Source organism: Lipophrys pholis (genome assembly GCF_963383615.2).
Source record: "Lipophrys pholis genome assembly, chromosome: 8".
Classification (NCBI taxonomy): domain Eukaryota; kingdom Metazoa; phylum Chordata; class Actinopteri; order Blenniiformes; family Blenniidae; genus Lipophrys; species Lipophrys pholis.
The window spans coordinates 15,123,655-15,141,429 of NC_137630.1; the positions used below are offsets into that span (position 1 = coordinate 15,123,655).

The 17,775-nt window shown below is 41.5% G+C and overlaps 1 protein-coding gene across 2 annotated transcripts in view; it reads right to left on the reverse strand.

Annotated features, from left to right (window-relative positions):
- Nucleotides 1–17,775, reverse strand: part of LOC308113834 (TOX high mobility group box family member 2-like) — a 74,152-nt gene that overhangs the window by 39,604 nt on the left and 16,773 nt on the right. Inside the window, exon 2 of one of the 2 annotated variants that reach the window (XM_080470340.1) lies at nt 7,987–8,079. The exons of the other annotated variant lie outside the window; for it this stretch is intronic. Coding sequence (XP_080326466.1) covers nt 7,987–8,079 — 93 coding nt within the window. The remainder of the gene's footprint in view (nt 1–7,986; nt 8,080–17,775) is intronic. 2 annotated transcript variants of the gene reach the window in all.

Consider the following 17,775-nt stretch of genomic DNA (forward strand, 5'->3'; position numbering starts at 1 on the left):
CAAGGAAAAGAGGAAGGAGCTAAATGATTATGTGAGTGGTGAGAAAGAGAAATTACTGTACATTATTGCAGGAGAAAGGCTGAGGGAATGAGTGCCTGCCTTGGGGCAATGGTTGGTTAACGATTCATATCGTGGAAACTCTACTGAGGATTCACTTGGTTATTCCAATGATTACATTATATCCAACCACATACGCAAACACAAAGGACCAGAGCTGCATATATGTTGCATTCAAGCCTGAATCACACATTGTGTGCGTTACTCAAAAGCCTCACACCAGCAGTAAGGATGGCATGTTTATTTCAAGTGAAGCTGACTGCTGACTAATTGTTTGCCGTAACATGCGGCAGATAAAGATGCTAATTTGCCTAATCAAGCGTGGCAGTGTCTATCACCTGACTGAGCTGCACAGCGAAGTGAATGCGGCTCAGCGAGAGGGGCCAGAGTGATGTTGACCTTGGTGACATATCTGCAATAAACTCTTTACTCCACACATGAAAGCCTCTTGTCCTCGCCTAACTGAGCAAATTTCATTCCATTGAAATCCACTTTGATATCACAGCTGACGTGAAGTCATTTTGAGGGCTTCTTTAGGATAACATTCTCAAGGGTGAAAATGGAGAGCAGTCACTGAACAAATGGCACAACACCGTCAGAGCTAATTGTGCCCACTGAAATATTCACGTAAGAAGCATCGTTGCTGTTTCTGTTTTCCAGTTGGAAGTAAGAAATGGAGTGAGGTGATTCTCATTTTCAACAACTCCACCTGGAGTTTAATTCTCACCAAAATAAAAGGCCTAGAAAGGTCAGCCATTTTGTGCTTCAACATGGCTGCCCATATATTGCAATGCAATGCTCTTTTCTCTTGCACTTCTCTCTCAACAGCTCTCCTTTGCACTTCCTCGCTCTCCCACTTAAAATGCCAATTTATCCTCGGCTCAATGCTATCAGCTCTGCCATTACTCCACATATGCTGCAGAAATCATCTCCTTCTCTTTTGTTCTCTTCCTTCTCATTTTCTCCTCTTTACCCTAAATCTCTCCATCTTTCCTTTCCACCTCCTCATTTCTTTCTCGCTCCTCTGTTTGTTGTCTCATCATTTTCACCTCTCTCTCCTTGTTACAATCCCTCTACCTCTGCCTCTGTCGCTCCCTCCATGCCCCTTTCTTCCCCTCTTTCCTGTCTTTCTTCAGCAGGCCTTGGCATTGCTTTCTTATCGGCAGTCTAATTGGGCATTCTGCTTGAGACAAGGGGCTCATTAAGCAGTAATTACACACATGTTGTTTTCGGCAAACATCTCTATTTGGATTGCTTTGCATGGTAATTGTTCAGCAGGGACCACTGCTCGCGATGTTTCCCTCCGTGACACACATGGTGCTGGTAGAGAGGAATAAAAACATGGAGAAGAAGGCATAGAGAGGCAGGGAGGGGGAGGGGGGGTGGGGGGTGAGAGATCTGAGAACAGAGAAAAATAATAATAGGTTGTGGAAGGGAGACAAATTGAGAAATAAAGAATGCATACATGAGAAAGGAGGAGGATGAGAGTAATACAGAGGCAGGAAAGAGACCGACAGAGGGGATGAAGGCAATGCTGAGGCAGTGAATAGAGAAAGACAATGAATAAATGACAAAAAGGAGGCAGCTCCGGCATGAAGGTAAATGAGGTGGAGAGGTAGAAAGAGCACCAAAAAAAAAAAAAAAAAAGCACAGAGAATAAGTAAATGAGGAAGAGAAGTAGAAAAACTACGGTGACACAGAGAGACAGACAGAGTGAAACCCAGAACTAGGTCATGCCTAGCAATCATCGACAAAGCTGAGCATTTCAAAAATAATGAAGCCGCAAGGCGGAAGTAATGCTAACTAGCATATCCAGGGAAAACATGTAATATTTACACAGTGCTAATGGTGCAATACAATGCCTTGGATCTTTTCATCTTGAAATGTACCGGTGATGGCAGGATTGGATGTGAAATTAGACTCCACAGAAGACTGTTTTTGATTGATGGACAATTTATATAAGCTCCTCACTAAGCCTTCTAGGCAACATCTGTTTGTGGGGAGGGCAGCCTGAAGATCATCTGCTTCTGCGCATGTGCAATGCCATAACTGTCCAGTCATTAGAGAGAAAAATGACCTTGCAATATTGAAAAAGCGGGTTGGAAAGTGAGGAACCCATTTGAAGAAATTACATTCGCTATAGCTATAAAGAAAATAACCAGAGCTTCATTTTTGGGAGTGAAAAAGAAAAACTGCCTATTTTACTGTTTTACTGTTTTTTCTATGGGTCACTTTTTAAAATTCCAACTATCTAAAATATACTCGCAGATGTTCGGACAAAACCTCCAAATACGAGACTGAAAAGCAACCACAACCAACTTTTTGAACTTTTCAATTAATAAAAGGGAATCTATAAGCAGAATATGTAATACTTGTGACTTTAAAAGCCTTAGCTAGTACACCAAGTCTCTAAAAATAATTCTCTCACCGAGCGGAATTAATAAGCCCAGAACAGTACACAGCCATTCTGTGAAGAAAGGGGTGTGGTGGTGGTGGTGGTGGTGAGGGCTCATGCAATATGTATGCCTGTTTGAGCACCCTTCTTCCTCATCCTCCCCCTCCTCTCTTTATTTCACTTTTTACATCTCTCTCTCTCTCTCTCTCTCTCTCTCTCTCTCTCTCTCTCTCTCTCTCTCTCTCCCTCTCCCTGTCTCTCTCATCCTCTGTTCAATTAAGCTGTAGGAGCGACCTAACAAACCTCAACCCTGAAACAATATGCCACTGAATTTTGATGTTGCCCAACTTGTCACCGCTGCTTCAAAGCCACAGAGTGATACAGACAGACGCTTGCACACATGCACACTTGCACACACGCACGCACACACGCACGCACGCACGCACAAAACAACAGAAAAACACTCGCAAAACCAGTGGAGTAGTAAGAGACAAGCGGGTGAGAAGCAGAAAGAAAGAAAGAAAGAAAGAAAGAAAGAAAGAAAGAAAGACAGTAAGACAGACAGAAAGAAAGAGTTGTCATGGGTAAATTTTCAGAGTTACCTTGGGTGGGGGGATGGGGGGGGGGGGGGGCTGTAGTACCACGCCCCAAGCAAACAATGAACATGGGCAAACAATGAACATGGCACATACACTCACACACGCGCACACACATATACCCGAGCACACACAAACATAGACACACACACAAAGCCCATAAAAAGCACAGCCTGTGGCCATGGCGACACATGCTCTGTTGTCGTTAGATAAGGGAAACAGGGCCTCTTCCTGGGTGTGAGAGTTTGATCCTGAACACACACACACACAACACACACACACACACACACACACACACACACACACACACACACACACACACACACACACACACACACACACACACACACACACACACACACACACACACACACACACACACACACACACACACACACACACACACTGTGCATACTCAGCTGCAGCAGTACCGGGGTCACGTCCACCCGCAGCAAGCGTTTTGCGTATCCCTACCTTTACCAGCAGGATGGTTCATTTTCCTATTCAAAAACTCAAGCTATGTTTAGTTAGATACAGTGCTCTGGTCAGTGGACCACATACTGTAAACTGCATGCTCAGATAATGACTGCATACTCAGAGCAGCTGCCACAGCTCTCAGGTGTTGATGGTGCTGTATGAAGAGGTGCCATCCTGGAAAGTATTTTGGGTATAGGGATAGAGAAGATGAATGAGCGTTGCATTACTCGAGCTGCTTCACCTCTTCAGCCGATTTCTTTAACAAAATATTTGGTTACATTGTCAGTGAGGGAGCAATCCATCATCACTCAATGAGCCTAACTTAATGAGCATCAGCGCCATGCTGGAGTGACACACATTCATGGCACTCTCCCCTTCAGAATTTTAAAAGAAAAGGCTTTTTGTGCTGATGGCGAGGGAAAAGTGGTGAAGGGGTGCCCTGGTAGGTCGTTACCGAACCAGGTTCTGTTTCCATTATGAACTTGTGTTCTGTGTGTTTAAAGCAGGATAATAATGTAAATGGTGCATTAGCTCGCAACACTTCAACAGCAAATACTGGTCAACTGTTTTAAAAATGTGATTCCTGCCATGGACATAACTATCATAAAGCAGTCAGATATGATATGATATGATATGTTATGATATGATATGATATGATATGATATGATATGATATGATATGATATGACAGCAAACGCAAAAAGGAATTGTTAGAGACCGAAGCTTTAAATGACTCACTTCATACTTGTTGCAATGACAAAATATCTTTAAAAAGTAAATGTAATAAGGTCAGTCTCATCATAAAAGACTACTAATAATTGCCAACAATCCAATGTCTACAGTATGTGAAAGTGGTTGCTCGAATCACACAGCTACACAGCTATTGTGCGACTTGGCTGTTCCCATCACTTCACACTCGATTATTTTTGTTCTTTCAGGTTACAGTTTTAGTTTTTGGCCACAGCTTTACTACTTTACTATTTAGGTTTTCACATTTTGTCTTCATCTGTTTTGTCTTCTGTGACTCTGTGCAGCTCTCTTCAGAGGAAGGCTTTTGAAAACTGACTGTGCTGGAGCATTTAGCAGTAAAAAAGCCTCTCGTGAATAGTTAGGGAACAACACGCAAGGAAACAGCGTGAATATTAAATTCTAAATTGTAAATCACAAACATGACTCCAAATGAATGCATTATATAAAGAGCGGGTGGGTAAACAGGAAATTGTTTGTTAAAAAAACCCAAAAGATCTTAACTTGAGAAATTATGGATGCATTTTCAGGTTGTTTTCGCTCATTATCAAGGAGAGAATAAAGTTCTGTAATTGCAGGTTTTTGATTTAACACTAAATTGTTTAGTAAAACATTTTCCATGTGCAGCGTCGGTACAAAGCCTCTCCGCCTGTTGCCCTTTTATTGAGGGAAGGTTGGCGACACTTTTCTCTAAGAAGGTGTGAAGGCATGTTTGAAGGCGTATCATCAGTATCATCAGTATCATCAGTCTGTCTGCAGTAACTAGAGCAGAGTGCAAAAGAGGTCACAGGCATGTAGTGGGCCACGTGCGAGCACACGTGCAAAAAAACACGTCAGACGAAAGTGCCACCCACATGGCCTCCCTCATCCTGCTGCGGTGGCCTTCAACAGCCCGTCTGCTCACCACTGCTGGAAAACACCTCCTTTAGCATCCTGCACAATAGCATTGCGTGCAATTAGCCGCCAGCACCAGCAGGAGCTGAGATGCTATACTTAAAACCACAAGTGCTACGAGCAGTAATGTAGTGAACTCACCAGTCTACCTGACACTAACATGGTCTGAGGTGAGAATGTGTACGTGTACATTTGTGTGTCGGCATGTAGAGTGTGCGCAGGTTTGGGGAGTAATAATATCATGTTTATTCATTTAAGCCTTCCATAAACTGACAAATTTACAAGTAACTTTCTCAAACTGTGGCTTTACCTCCATAAACAGTAATGTTTACTTTGTGAAGATTCCAGAGACAGATACTGCAAAACAAGCGTAATCTTGGCTCATTCATTAATTCAAAGGCATTATACAGCTCTCTCCTTCTAGGGGGTTTCTGCGTAGTTTCTGCGTTTTAAAATTTGGATATTACATGTGTAGTTACAATTTTGCGATAATACAAGGTTGGATTGGTAAATTTGTAATGATAAAAATCCCCCCCTCCAAATCTTTGAGTCTTTTTGACATATTCGGGAGCGAACCTGCACATAAATATTACCACTGGATTTAGACGGTTTCCAAGAATGAGCTGAATGAGCCTGTTACAGAGTTTGTGCTGCAAACATTGTTATTATATTATAATTATTAATATTATTACAATCTGTGGTCTAATTCATTAAAACAGCTTAATAATTCACAATTAATAAGTTGATTGATTGTTAATTTTGCATGATGTACTTTCTCGAGGAAACATCAGTTACCTGCTCCTGGCTGATGAAGCAATTTTCCCAGACCTGAACATGAACCAGGACCAGAGATCCTGAACACGAACCAGGACCAGAGATCCTGAACATGAACCAGGACCAGAGATCCTGAACACGAACCAGGACCAGAGATCCTGAACATGAACCAGGACCAGAGATCCTGAATACGAACCAGGACCAGAGATCCTGAATACGAACCAGGACCAGAGATCCTGAACATGAACCAGGACCAGAGATCCTGAATACGAACCAGGACCAGATATCCTGCATTGTCCCATCAAACAGATAAAAGCTGACCGCCCCATAGTGTTGTCACAAGACTGACATTTGAATTTGTTTTTAATGATGTTCAGTCTTTTGCCTTGGTTGATCAGCCTTCATTCAAAAAGCTCATTGAGAAATATAGATTTTATTTCATTTTTTTAATTAGCTTTTTTAAATTCAATATATAACGTATACTTTGGGTTTTCAGTTTCTCTGTTCCAGTGTTTCTTGAAAGAAATACACTGAACGTGACAAGCCTCCTTTACTCTCTTGTCTTTATTTATGTTTAGTATGAAAGTAATCCAAAAGTAACTAAAAGTAATCCAATATGCTACTTTAATTGTGTGATGATTAGAGCAAGTTACTGATTACGTTTTTCAATAAGGAACTTGTAATTGTAACGGATTACATTTTCAAAGTAACCCTCCCAACAGCATGTGTGTGCATGCGTGTGTGTGTGCGTGTGTGTGCGTGTGTGTGTGTGCGTGTGTGTGTGTGTGTGTGTGTGTGCGTGTGTGTGTGCGTGTGTGTGTGTGTGTCTATACAGTGCAAAGACACACACACACACATCTTCTTGTGAGTCTATGCCAGTGAGGTTTCTCTGGCAGCAGGAGAGGATGCAGAGCACAAACCACTTTTAACTGACTGGGGTAAACAGTGATGAGAGAAGATAAAAGGGCACAGTGAATGTCACATTACCCCAGCCCTTTGCCTCTGCTCACCACAGCATCAGATAACTGCAGCAGGGGGAAAAAAAACAGTCTGGTTTCCTCTCCTATATAATTGGTTATCTCATTGCGATCTACTGCTCTTTTGCCTCTCTACAGAATGAAGTATGAAAGAGAAAAGGGAGAGGAAGTTTGACTGTTCTGACAGTGACAAAAATAAATCATTACGAGCAGAAGAAATACACCAGCCTATTTCAATGGGTGTCAAAATGCTGAAGATTTAAACATGCAGCGGAGACAACAACACGGCTACTGTAGCTCATAAACAGGTTGTGGTTTCTTTACTTTTAAACAGGATATAAATATGAAACTAGCCACCCTACACACACAACCTAACACCTTTACAGTTCACTCAGCAGCCATGTATGCATCATAGTTTTATCTGACTGTCCACAAATTCATTAGTGTATCTTAAGCAGAAGATGTGAAATTTAAAGGAAATAGCATGTGATTCTGATGAGAAACAGCCTGAAGAAAAAAATTATGTGTCATAAAAAGTTGCATTGTTAGTATTGTCTGTAGGAAACAATACTGTATTAAAGTCACTTTAAAGTCAATTAATTAAAAAAAAAATAAATAAAAGTTTCTAACTCTAAAGATGTCAAAGGTATTTTTAGAGTGGAAGTTATTTGTTTTCTACAGATTCCCACACAATGTGACCCGACTGTAACAGCGACACAGGCGTGTTTTGCACCTTTGCATGTTTTCACACATATGTTGCAGCAATTAAGAAACTCCTGACATCGTCTGCAAATTCCAGTAACAAGGCCGGACGTTGAGTGAAAATATAATAATGTGTGGGAGAAAGTTTAAAACAGTCTGGGTTTTTTTTTTTTCCATCCCTGTATTTTCATGTGTGTGTGAGTGCGTGCGTGCGTCCATGCGTGCTTTTGTAGGGAGTGTTATTACTTAAAGTAAATGTCTGCCACTGAAAAGCAATGTCTACATGTTTTTCTGGAGCAATTTTGGAGCCCAGAATATCACAAACAGAAGGATTTTCATGAAATGGGGATTTTGCTCCTATATCTCACCACAGCAGTGGGTAGTCTTTTCCTAGATGGATAGATGCCTGAAGGGGGGGCAGTGTGGAGTCTAACCCCTCGTTCACCCACACTGTACCGGGCCTGTGGTTAGCGAGAGACAGCGGAGAGAGAAAGAGAAGAGACAGAAAAAGACAAAAGTAGGGGAGGAAACGAGACGGCAGGGCTTTAGTTTGCGAGGTACAAGCAGGGCATTTGTAAAGGGAACATGTCAAGGGTCCCCACCAAACACACACACACACACACACACACACACACACACACACACACACACACACACACACACACACACACACACAGACATAGACAGCCCCCTACCCCCCCCAAGCGCCTGAACCTTTCCCTCCTCCTTCTATTCTCCAGTCAGCTCAGCTCTTCCCCTCATGCCCAGTGCACGCGTGCAGGGGGAGGAGTAATGACATGAGACTTACACAGTGACTCTAGCAGCGCCCTGCTATGGAAAGAATGGGGGTTAATGAGCTGACATCCCCTCCACCCCGAACACGCCTCCTCCCTGCGCCCAGCCCCCCCCCTGCTCTCTTACACACGCTGACAAGCAAATACACAAAACCCCTACAAGACAGTATGGCTGAACACGGGCACCGAGCCAAAGTCCTGCAGACCGGAGGAACATCACGAGGCAGGAATGGCATTTACACTGTCTCTGTGTGCAGTGCATGAAACGCTCGCTAACGTAATTTACATCTACACGTATGACCTGCGAACATCAGCCAATGTACAGTATCGGCGAGCACATGACATTCCACTTCTGCAAAACAGGTCTACAGCCAGTATAATGACCCAGTGGAGATGTACTGCAACAGCATCCGCTAAAGGCTTGAAAATGCGCAGAAATGTAGTTTAGCAAATGTAGTTTTTATCTGTTTGTTTCTGTACTAAAGTTCCCATTGGTTGTCCAGTCTCGACGAAGGTGCACAGCAATGAAACATTAGATTAGATTATGATTGGAGAATTGTCGCCTTTTCTCAGTCTGATTCATTTTCGAGTTTCATCACATTTTCTTGCAAAAATAGACAAAACAAAAAATTTAACTATTATACCTTGATAAATTCTTTTTATGAAACTTATTGTAAATATGATGGAGATGAAGAAGAACAATTATAAAATATGATTGACTGCTTTTTACTTCCTCTGGATTCAACATTACAATATTATCCTACAAAAAAAACAAAAATGACTGCTTGGCGTGAGACCAAGCGTGAGCTGCCTGAGAGTTGGTGGGGTTTCAACCTTCAGGAGGTGAGCTACTACACACTTAAAAATCTCTGGTCAACACCAAACTGCCAAAGATTGGCAGTTACCACGGTCATCAATACAAATATGTTGGGAGTATGTCTCATGGAAACAGCCCCTGCTCAGTCGATATAATCTAACATTCACCCCTCGTACACCGAGTTCATTCACACACAGATCTTGTGCCCAGACCACAAACCACAGGCTAAATACATCTATTCTATTATGGTTCACACACAGCTGTTAATAAGCAAATAGACCTCCAGAAGTTGGTTTTTGGTTCGTTACAATGCCCTGTGTGGGCGAATAAAGTGCTGAACAGAAATCTCGGTGGCCATCAAGTTGCATCACCTGAAACCCGGCAGGTAAAGGTGCATAACTTTTAAAAGATAAGAATGTCACTGAGGGCGAGTATACCCAGACGCAAATAAGTGACCCGCAGAGGTATAAAAAGCAGTGAAGTTCAATCGGGAGGATCAGAAAACCTTTTAGCAGGTAAAAAATTTGCTGAATGTGAGCTGGTGTAAACAAACGGTATTTACATGAGCCTATCGGGGGATGAATAACCAGGCACAGGTGCTCTGAACACAGACATCAGGTACATTTTGTTTGTTTGCCAAGGATAGATCATAAGACTGCCAATGTGTAATGTATGTAAGACATAGGCTCCATACCGGCCTGACGCATGTCTTGCTGACAGCTCCATTAAGCCTATTCATGAAAGACGGTGTGCTATCATTTAGGGTACAAGCTTTTAAAACTAATTCAAGATAACTTTTTTTTTAAATAAATGTCAGTAGAATTGAGCCTTCTATATCTGATGTGCCTTAATTGCTTCAAACAAAATGTGTTAAAAAAAAAAAAAGCAACAAAAAAAAAAAAGCAAGAGAGTAAAATAACAGCCTTCATAAAATAAAAGCGCCTTTACCAAAAGCAGAAATAGAATGATAATGGTGCAACGAAACACGTTCACAGAGGCTGAAAACAATGGGAGATGGATGGTTAGTCATTAGCACCCATTGTGAATCTTTCGAGTGAGTAATTTGTGGGAAGCCTTGTACATTTTTAATAGTCTTAAACTGGAGAGCCCTAAGAACACAAACTCCATAAAATAATAACAGGCATTTCACCTTAGCACTATCCAAGCCTCTCAATTATTTACCACTAATGAATTGCCTCAAGCAATATTCTTCCTAAGTACAATATCAACCATCCCAGAGAGGCTGAATCAGCTCGCTGAAATACTTAAATACATTTACTCAATTATGCTCACTGTCCTTGATATGAAAGAGACAAGGATGTCATTTTTTTTTTTTTCCCCCCGCTTGCTGTTTCATCTGCTCTGATTCAGCCTTGATATCTCAAGAAAACTCGCTCAGCAACAATGATGATTAATTGATAAAACATCTAATAAAAATGGCAATAAGGTTCCTAGCTTTTATACTATTTCTGTATATGCGGTGTGGGAGGATCTCATAAAAGCTTGGTTTGCTGTTGTATTCCGGTCTAGACCCGCCAGCCTAATAGCTTCGCAGGCCAGTGGCCAGTGGCCAGGCTTCTCCCCAGCAATTTACACCAGTTGCAATTCTGCGCTTATTTTCGGGATTTCACATTCATACATGTGAATGCGATTGAGCAAGTGCTTATAAATGTGCATATTTTGCATACTATGGTGCAACAAACAGCTCAGCTCCCATATTCAACATTTCTATCAGCACTCAATCAGAAAACATTCTCCACCATGGTACTTCCACCGTGCACCAGAGCAGGAGAGGGCTGACGAGCTTTACTCAATTCCATGCTATCCAGATGTAATCATTAGTCTTTGGCTGTAACTACACCAGGGAGAAATTAAAGTGAAAGGGATACCGTTCCCAGACAGCTGGTAGTTTGAAATTCCTATCAGGGAATAAAAACAGGGTGGGAGGGAGAGAGTTTGAAAGAAAACATATACTATTTTCATTTCAACTGCTTTAGGGATTAAGGCTGGAGGCTCTCGAAAAAAAAAAACTGCATTAAAATAATCCACCATTTGCATGTTTTATCTCACAAAGGAAGCTAGCATGGACACACACACACACACACACACACACACACACACACACACACACACACACACACACACACACACACACACACTAGACCTCATTCTCCCTGACTTAAGCCCCTCCCCCATTCTGAATGACTGTACACACACACACACACACACACACACACACACACACACACACACACACACACACACACACACACATACACACACACACACACACACACCCTAGCCCTCATTCTCCTTGACTTAAGCCCCTCCCCCATTCTGAATGAGCGTACACACACACACAAATGATAATCACGCATATACACACTGTCATCATTAAACACACGCACAATTGCATACGCACGCACACACACACACACTTCAAGATCAACCTGCTGCCATCTGCTCTATGCGCTCTGTACAATCCTTGCAGAATACATTATTCACCACAATACATCACATCACATTCCCTGAATGTCATAGCCGTGCACTGGAGAACATGGAGAGAGGGGCGGCTAGAAAACAGCCATTATAGTGAACGGAGAGAGAGAAAGAGAGAGAGAGAGAGAGAGAGGGAGAGAAAGGGAGAGAGGAAAGGAGGGCGGATTCGGACTGTTTTGTGGTAAAAGAGGCAGATAAAATTAAAGACGGTTTTATTTTGGCTCTTGGTTGAAACAAGGGCTGTCAGTGAAACTAGAAGCAGAAGTAGCAGAATGGACTGGAAACCCTGACAAGGGAGTTAATAAAAGTGAAGGATAACGCCAACTGAGAATGATGGACATGGAAAGAGAAAGACAAAGTAGAACTGGCAGCGGTGTAACTCACTTATCACTGTAAGACCTGTGTTAAGGTGTTTTTTGTGTCATCGAGTGTTAAAAGTATTGGACATTTTATTAACTGTAAACAAAGCTCAAGACAAAAACATAACAATCTAGTTTCTCAATGGAAACTTTAGGAACGAGTATTTCTTTGAGTTTAATAGTGAAATAATCCTTATTTTTACATTATGTTTTACATACTACATCTTATATGAAACGTTTGGTTCTTTGGTTAATGATCCACTACATTGAATAACACAAAGCTATTTTCAATGTAAGACTTACATTTGCCAAGGGGAGAATTTATTGGTGGGAATTTTCAACACCATGGGCAATATGGTTTATTAAAATGAATAACTTCTTCACATCAATAGTACTGACGTATAGCCCTTATTTTGGTTTGTGTACTGAGGAGTGTGTAGGAACTACTTTGTTTTTCTCAAATAAGGTAAAAACTAATTTAATCAAGCTATATTCAGACAATTATTTATCATGGATACACATCTTTTTATTGCACTGCTGTGCAGCTTGTTTAGTTTCATTTACTTTCTACGTTGACATAATTGAATTAAAAAATAAGAGACGCTTAACACAATGGCTTGCTGCTGGGTTTTGTTTACAGGTTTAACTCTCCCTTTGCTATTTTTGTGTGCGAATCATAAACATGTTTGTGCGTGTGGGTGTGTTTGCCATTGTGCAGAGGGAGTGAACAGCTGGCAGGCCCACACTTGACTACGTATTGACCTGCTTTGCATTCACCTGTTATTCAGCCAAACCTAATGTTTCCACTTGGCTCTGCTGCAGCTGAGCTGCAATTAACCCCACTGTGAATGCAAGGCAAGCAAGTCTTAAGTAATTTGTCAAAGTAGTTTGGCGAACTTTCCTAAATGTCATTCTGCATAATCTAGTGAAAAATAATGTGGGTTTTTGTCACTCTTATTTTTATACTTGCAGCAAAGACAGTTTTGTGAATGCAGCCTGGATAAACATAGAATAAATTGATGCACACTTATTTAACTTCCTTTAGTGTTTTCAACAGGATGCATATAACTCCCAGATTACAGAGAATTAGACAGTGTTGGCTTTATTTGCCTATCACAAGCATTTGAATGGGAGAAAGAGCTGCTGCCTCCAACACGTCCCTTATCTGCACTTCACTCCTCCACTTTGCCTGCTCTCAGTTTTTCCCACCCTCTGTTTGCCCCTCCCTCCTCTTTTCCCAGATGCCCTCTCAGCTCTTGTCTGTGTTTGGGCTGCGACTGCGAGGGGTCACTGGCTGCCTTGTCTCATACGTGTGTGTGTGTGTGTGTGTGTTCGTGTGTGTGTGTGTGTGTGAAAGAGCGAGAGACAGCACACACTTATCTCTGGGTAATTATATGAATGAGAGTGTAAGAACATTAGAAAAAAAAGTGTGTAAGTGTGTGAATATATCCCAATGTGTGTGCAGATGAGCTTGAGTGCTTTTCCCACTGTGTGTGTTTCAAAGTGTTAGAGTGTGTCTGTGCGTGTGTGTGTGTGTGTGTGTGTGTGTGTGTGTGTGTGTGTGTGTGTGTGTGTGTGTGTGTGTGTGTGTGTGTGTGTGTGTGTGTGTGTGCGCGCGCACGCCTTGCGAGCTCAGTGCCAGGTCTCTCTAATGAGTCTGTCAGGCGCTGTTAGCGACGGCGTGCTCCCCTGGCTCAGTGCACTCCTACAGACACACTGTGATTAGCCGGGCCAACGGCACGCCACCGGGCCAGATTAAACACTCACCACGCCGCCAGGGAACACACACACACACACACACACACACACACGCACAGACACACACTTACAGCACCGCACACATTTAGAGCTCGCATCGCACTCACTCACAGAAGCACCACACACAGTCGTACTTTGACACACAGCTTCATCATCATCGAGCCTATTAGCCTGCTCTGATACAGCAACACGTACTTGCCCTCCAGAGCCAGGTGTTGATGCAACTGGAATTGAAAATTAATGCAAAATCTAAACACAATACAAGCCACCTATGGCACAGACAAGAAAATGCTGGTATTTCATTAATCTGTCCCCCTTTATTGAATTCCTGTCTGCTGCTAATCTTGAACATCACTCAGAATTAAGGCCAGCCCTTCTGGCTCGAACAGCTTTCAACATCTTCATTAAAGCGACATGATTCACTAATTACAGGTAATTACCCTTTAATGAGCAGCCTAGATGAATGAGCCGATATATAGAGGAGGGGCAGGCATCGGGACACATCGTTTTTCATTCCTCGAGGGCCGCGGTTTGATTGGGTGTTACAGCTTGACCGTTACCTGAGACATGCTGGTTCGGGTGGAAAGTCTGACCCGACTGTCACGCACATCGCATGTAGACATGTGAGCACAAAAATCTGTACCTTCTCCGCTACATTAAAATTACTGGCTTCTTAGTTATTTTAACCTCTACAGATGATGATTCAGGCGTACAGTGAAAGTGTGAAAGAAGCTGATCTTAACAGGGACACAGAATGAAGCTGAAGATGGTGAGTTTCAGAATAAGATTTGGGATTTATTGTGTTTTATATGAGGTCTGATCAGGTTATCACCATTTTAAATTGAGAAGTGAATTTCTGTTTTGAACATACAAGTTGATTTCAGGATTTCTGTTATATTAAGCTGGTGAATTAACAGTGATGTGCAGACATTTATGCACGTGTGCGTGTAAATTGATGCCCTTTTATTAAAGTGAACTCGAATCCTGTGCGCAATGAACTACACATCATTTCCAAAACACACTTTCACTTCCTATCAGAATCCCCGAACTTTTTGTTTGGTTCGCTCTTTATGTAAAGCAGCCTCGGCTTTTGACAGGTTCAATATTGTGAGAGGATTGTTTCATATTAAGACACTTTCACAAGCATAATCATTAAAAAATGAAGATGACTCTTTCTCTTTCACCCTATCTTGAAATCACAGTCAATGACAATATTGACATCTTTCCGTTGACTCTCTGCATTAAAGGATACTTTCCAAAAGTTAAATAAAGCCAACATGTGCTGTATTGAAATGTCAGTGATTGTAGTATCTATGAAAAGAATGTGCTTAATAAAAAGTGCAGTTTGGCGACCTTTGGAAAGACTCATGTGACATCCTACACGACATACAATGTGAATATTTCTATCACTGCTGACTAATTATCAATGACGTAAGCTAAACAAAGAGTAATTACTCTGATCAGTGAGTAAACAGTTTTTTTCCTGGGTTAAAACGAACACCACTGACATTGTTTTAGAAGTGTAGATGTGTAACACATTGTGGGCCAGTAGAAGTGGGCAGTTTTTGTCACTGTGCAGGTGTAGGAGGCGCAGATTTGTAAACTCAGAACAGAGGGGCGGCCATTGTTCCACTAGTGTTTAACAAGAGGAAAGAAACATGGGTTGTTGTTTTTTTCTGACTCTCGCTCAATTTCGTTCTCTTTCTCTCTCAGAAAATGAACAACCTACAATGAGACTGATCAAACAACTTGCCAACACTGAAGTTTCTTATCTTGTGTCTGCAGAAAAAAGTTCCCACAAGAAGACATCGTGCACCAAATTTCCCCCCCCCTTTTTTTTTCAGATTTTTGTCCTCCCACACTTGTATCATTTCGCGTGCCAAGTGGCCTATTTTTACCCCTCCGTGTGGTATCTCAGGGTTTTCCTTGTCACCGCCATGTTTCCTGTCATCGTTGTGCAGGTACAGTTGCAGCTACTGAAAAGGTCCTGACACAGTTTGTCCAAACCGTTTCTTTCAAAGATGTGGTCACAGATCTTCCTCCTCCTGTCAAAAAAACAGTACAGCCTGGACACCTTTTTTTATTCTTTTTTTTTTTTTTTTACATCTTTTCATCTGCTTCAAAACTACAAAACAAGCTGTTCTATCTTAGATTCAATAGATAAAGTGCAAATGTGCTCTGCAACGTATTGGTTCATTACTTTCTATTTGTATGCCTTCGACCCACAAGCTCTGGGATTAAGATACTGTATTTACATGATTTTCACCCACTAAATCAATCACAAAGCTAAACTTGTTGTGCTCTGACCGTGACCCTCCTCCGACCCTCATTCTTTTAAGCATATGTATCGTGATGCAATGTGGAACAACACAACACTGCGTCTTGTCTTCCTGAAATGTGCAGAATGTAATATACTGCACTGTGTGGCACAATGAAGTAATTGTGCTCTGTTCCTCGGGGGAAAGTATGAGTTGGAAGAAGAGAAAAATAAGAGAAAGACGTGTGCTTTCCAACCTCATAGGACAATCCAGTTGAGGGCAGCCCATGAAGATATAAATGAGCATCATGATTCTTAGTATATGTTTCTGATTCTTGACCTCTATTACAGCATAGTTTAGTGGCTTACTTTGTTTTTTTTTTAATGTCAGCTTGTATTTTTTCCACCACTTTACTACAACCCACTTTAATAAACTTTCTCTCTGCAGGGCAATTAGGCCCGTGTATTTCAAACTACGCAAAATCAGTTCCAGATGCATATGAGTGAGTTAAAATTCCTCTATGAAATACAAATATACGTTTGGGCTTAAAACGATAAACAATGAAATGCCAATAGACTGCATGGAGTTCGCTGTCCTCTTTGTGCTGCGTGTCTCCTCTTGTGTGACACACAGTGCCTCTTTTGTTCTGCCACTCACTGCTTATGTTACCGTAGAGCTCTAATGCACACAGATCGATAGCATACTTTCCATTTCAACACGTTAAACTGATGCTCGGACACACAGTTGGGATTGATCCTGTTCTGTCAACACAATGTTTTAGATCTCTATGGCTTCTATATTTTGCAAAGCGTTCAAATCTTTGAAAAAAAGAAAGAAAAAAAAAGAAGAAATAATTGTGTTGACAACCTCGCGTCATCTCCAAGCTTCTTGTTGAAATGTCTAAACTACACACTTGTAAATGCTTTGAGGACAATGCTGTGTGGCAAGGTGGGGGAAGATCACTGAAACACAAGTACAAACACACACCGGCGTGAAAATGAAACATCTGGCCCACTGATAAATTAGATTTTAAATCATCCTGTCACTTCATAATGTATCTTCTTTTACACTGCACATATTATATGACATCATCTAGCAGGTTTGCTGAATGCCGCAACTGAAAGTTACAAAAACATAAACTCAAGTACAAGATGGACACATTCTGATATGATGTACTGTATTTTGAAACTTGTGCTGCATTAAAGGCAAAAATCAGGGACTGGCTGTTCTCACTCAAAGAGGTCATTGTGTGACATGAATTAAATGTACTGACTGTACAACAGTGACATCAATGTCAAGGTTGAAGCAAAATGCTTTTTTTTTTTTTTTTTTCTGTCGCAGATGTATTTTTTGCAGATATTCAAGGACACATTTACCTGCCTTTGCATGCTATGTGACAAATTTCTATTTGGCAGAAACACCTTCGACTAGTCAAACTGAGAATGTCAAAGCATGTCATGCACACTGACAACTTGCCGCAGGGTGTACAGCTTGCCTTTACACCTCAGACAATTAAATCTGTCTGTTAAGACCTCTGATCCATCTTCTGCATGGCTGTTTGAGGTTGAGGAGCCACAACAGGGCGCTTCAGAACATGCATTATTTTGTGAAATAAATCATATAGTGGTCCTTTAAAGTGATACACTGTGGGAGGAAACTCTTAAAATTTTGT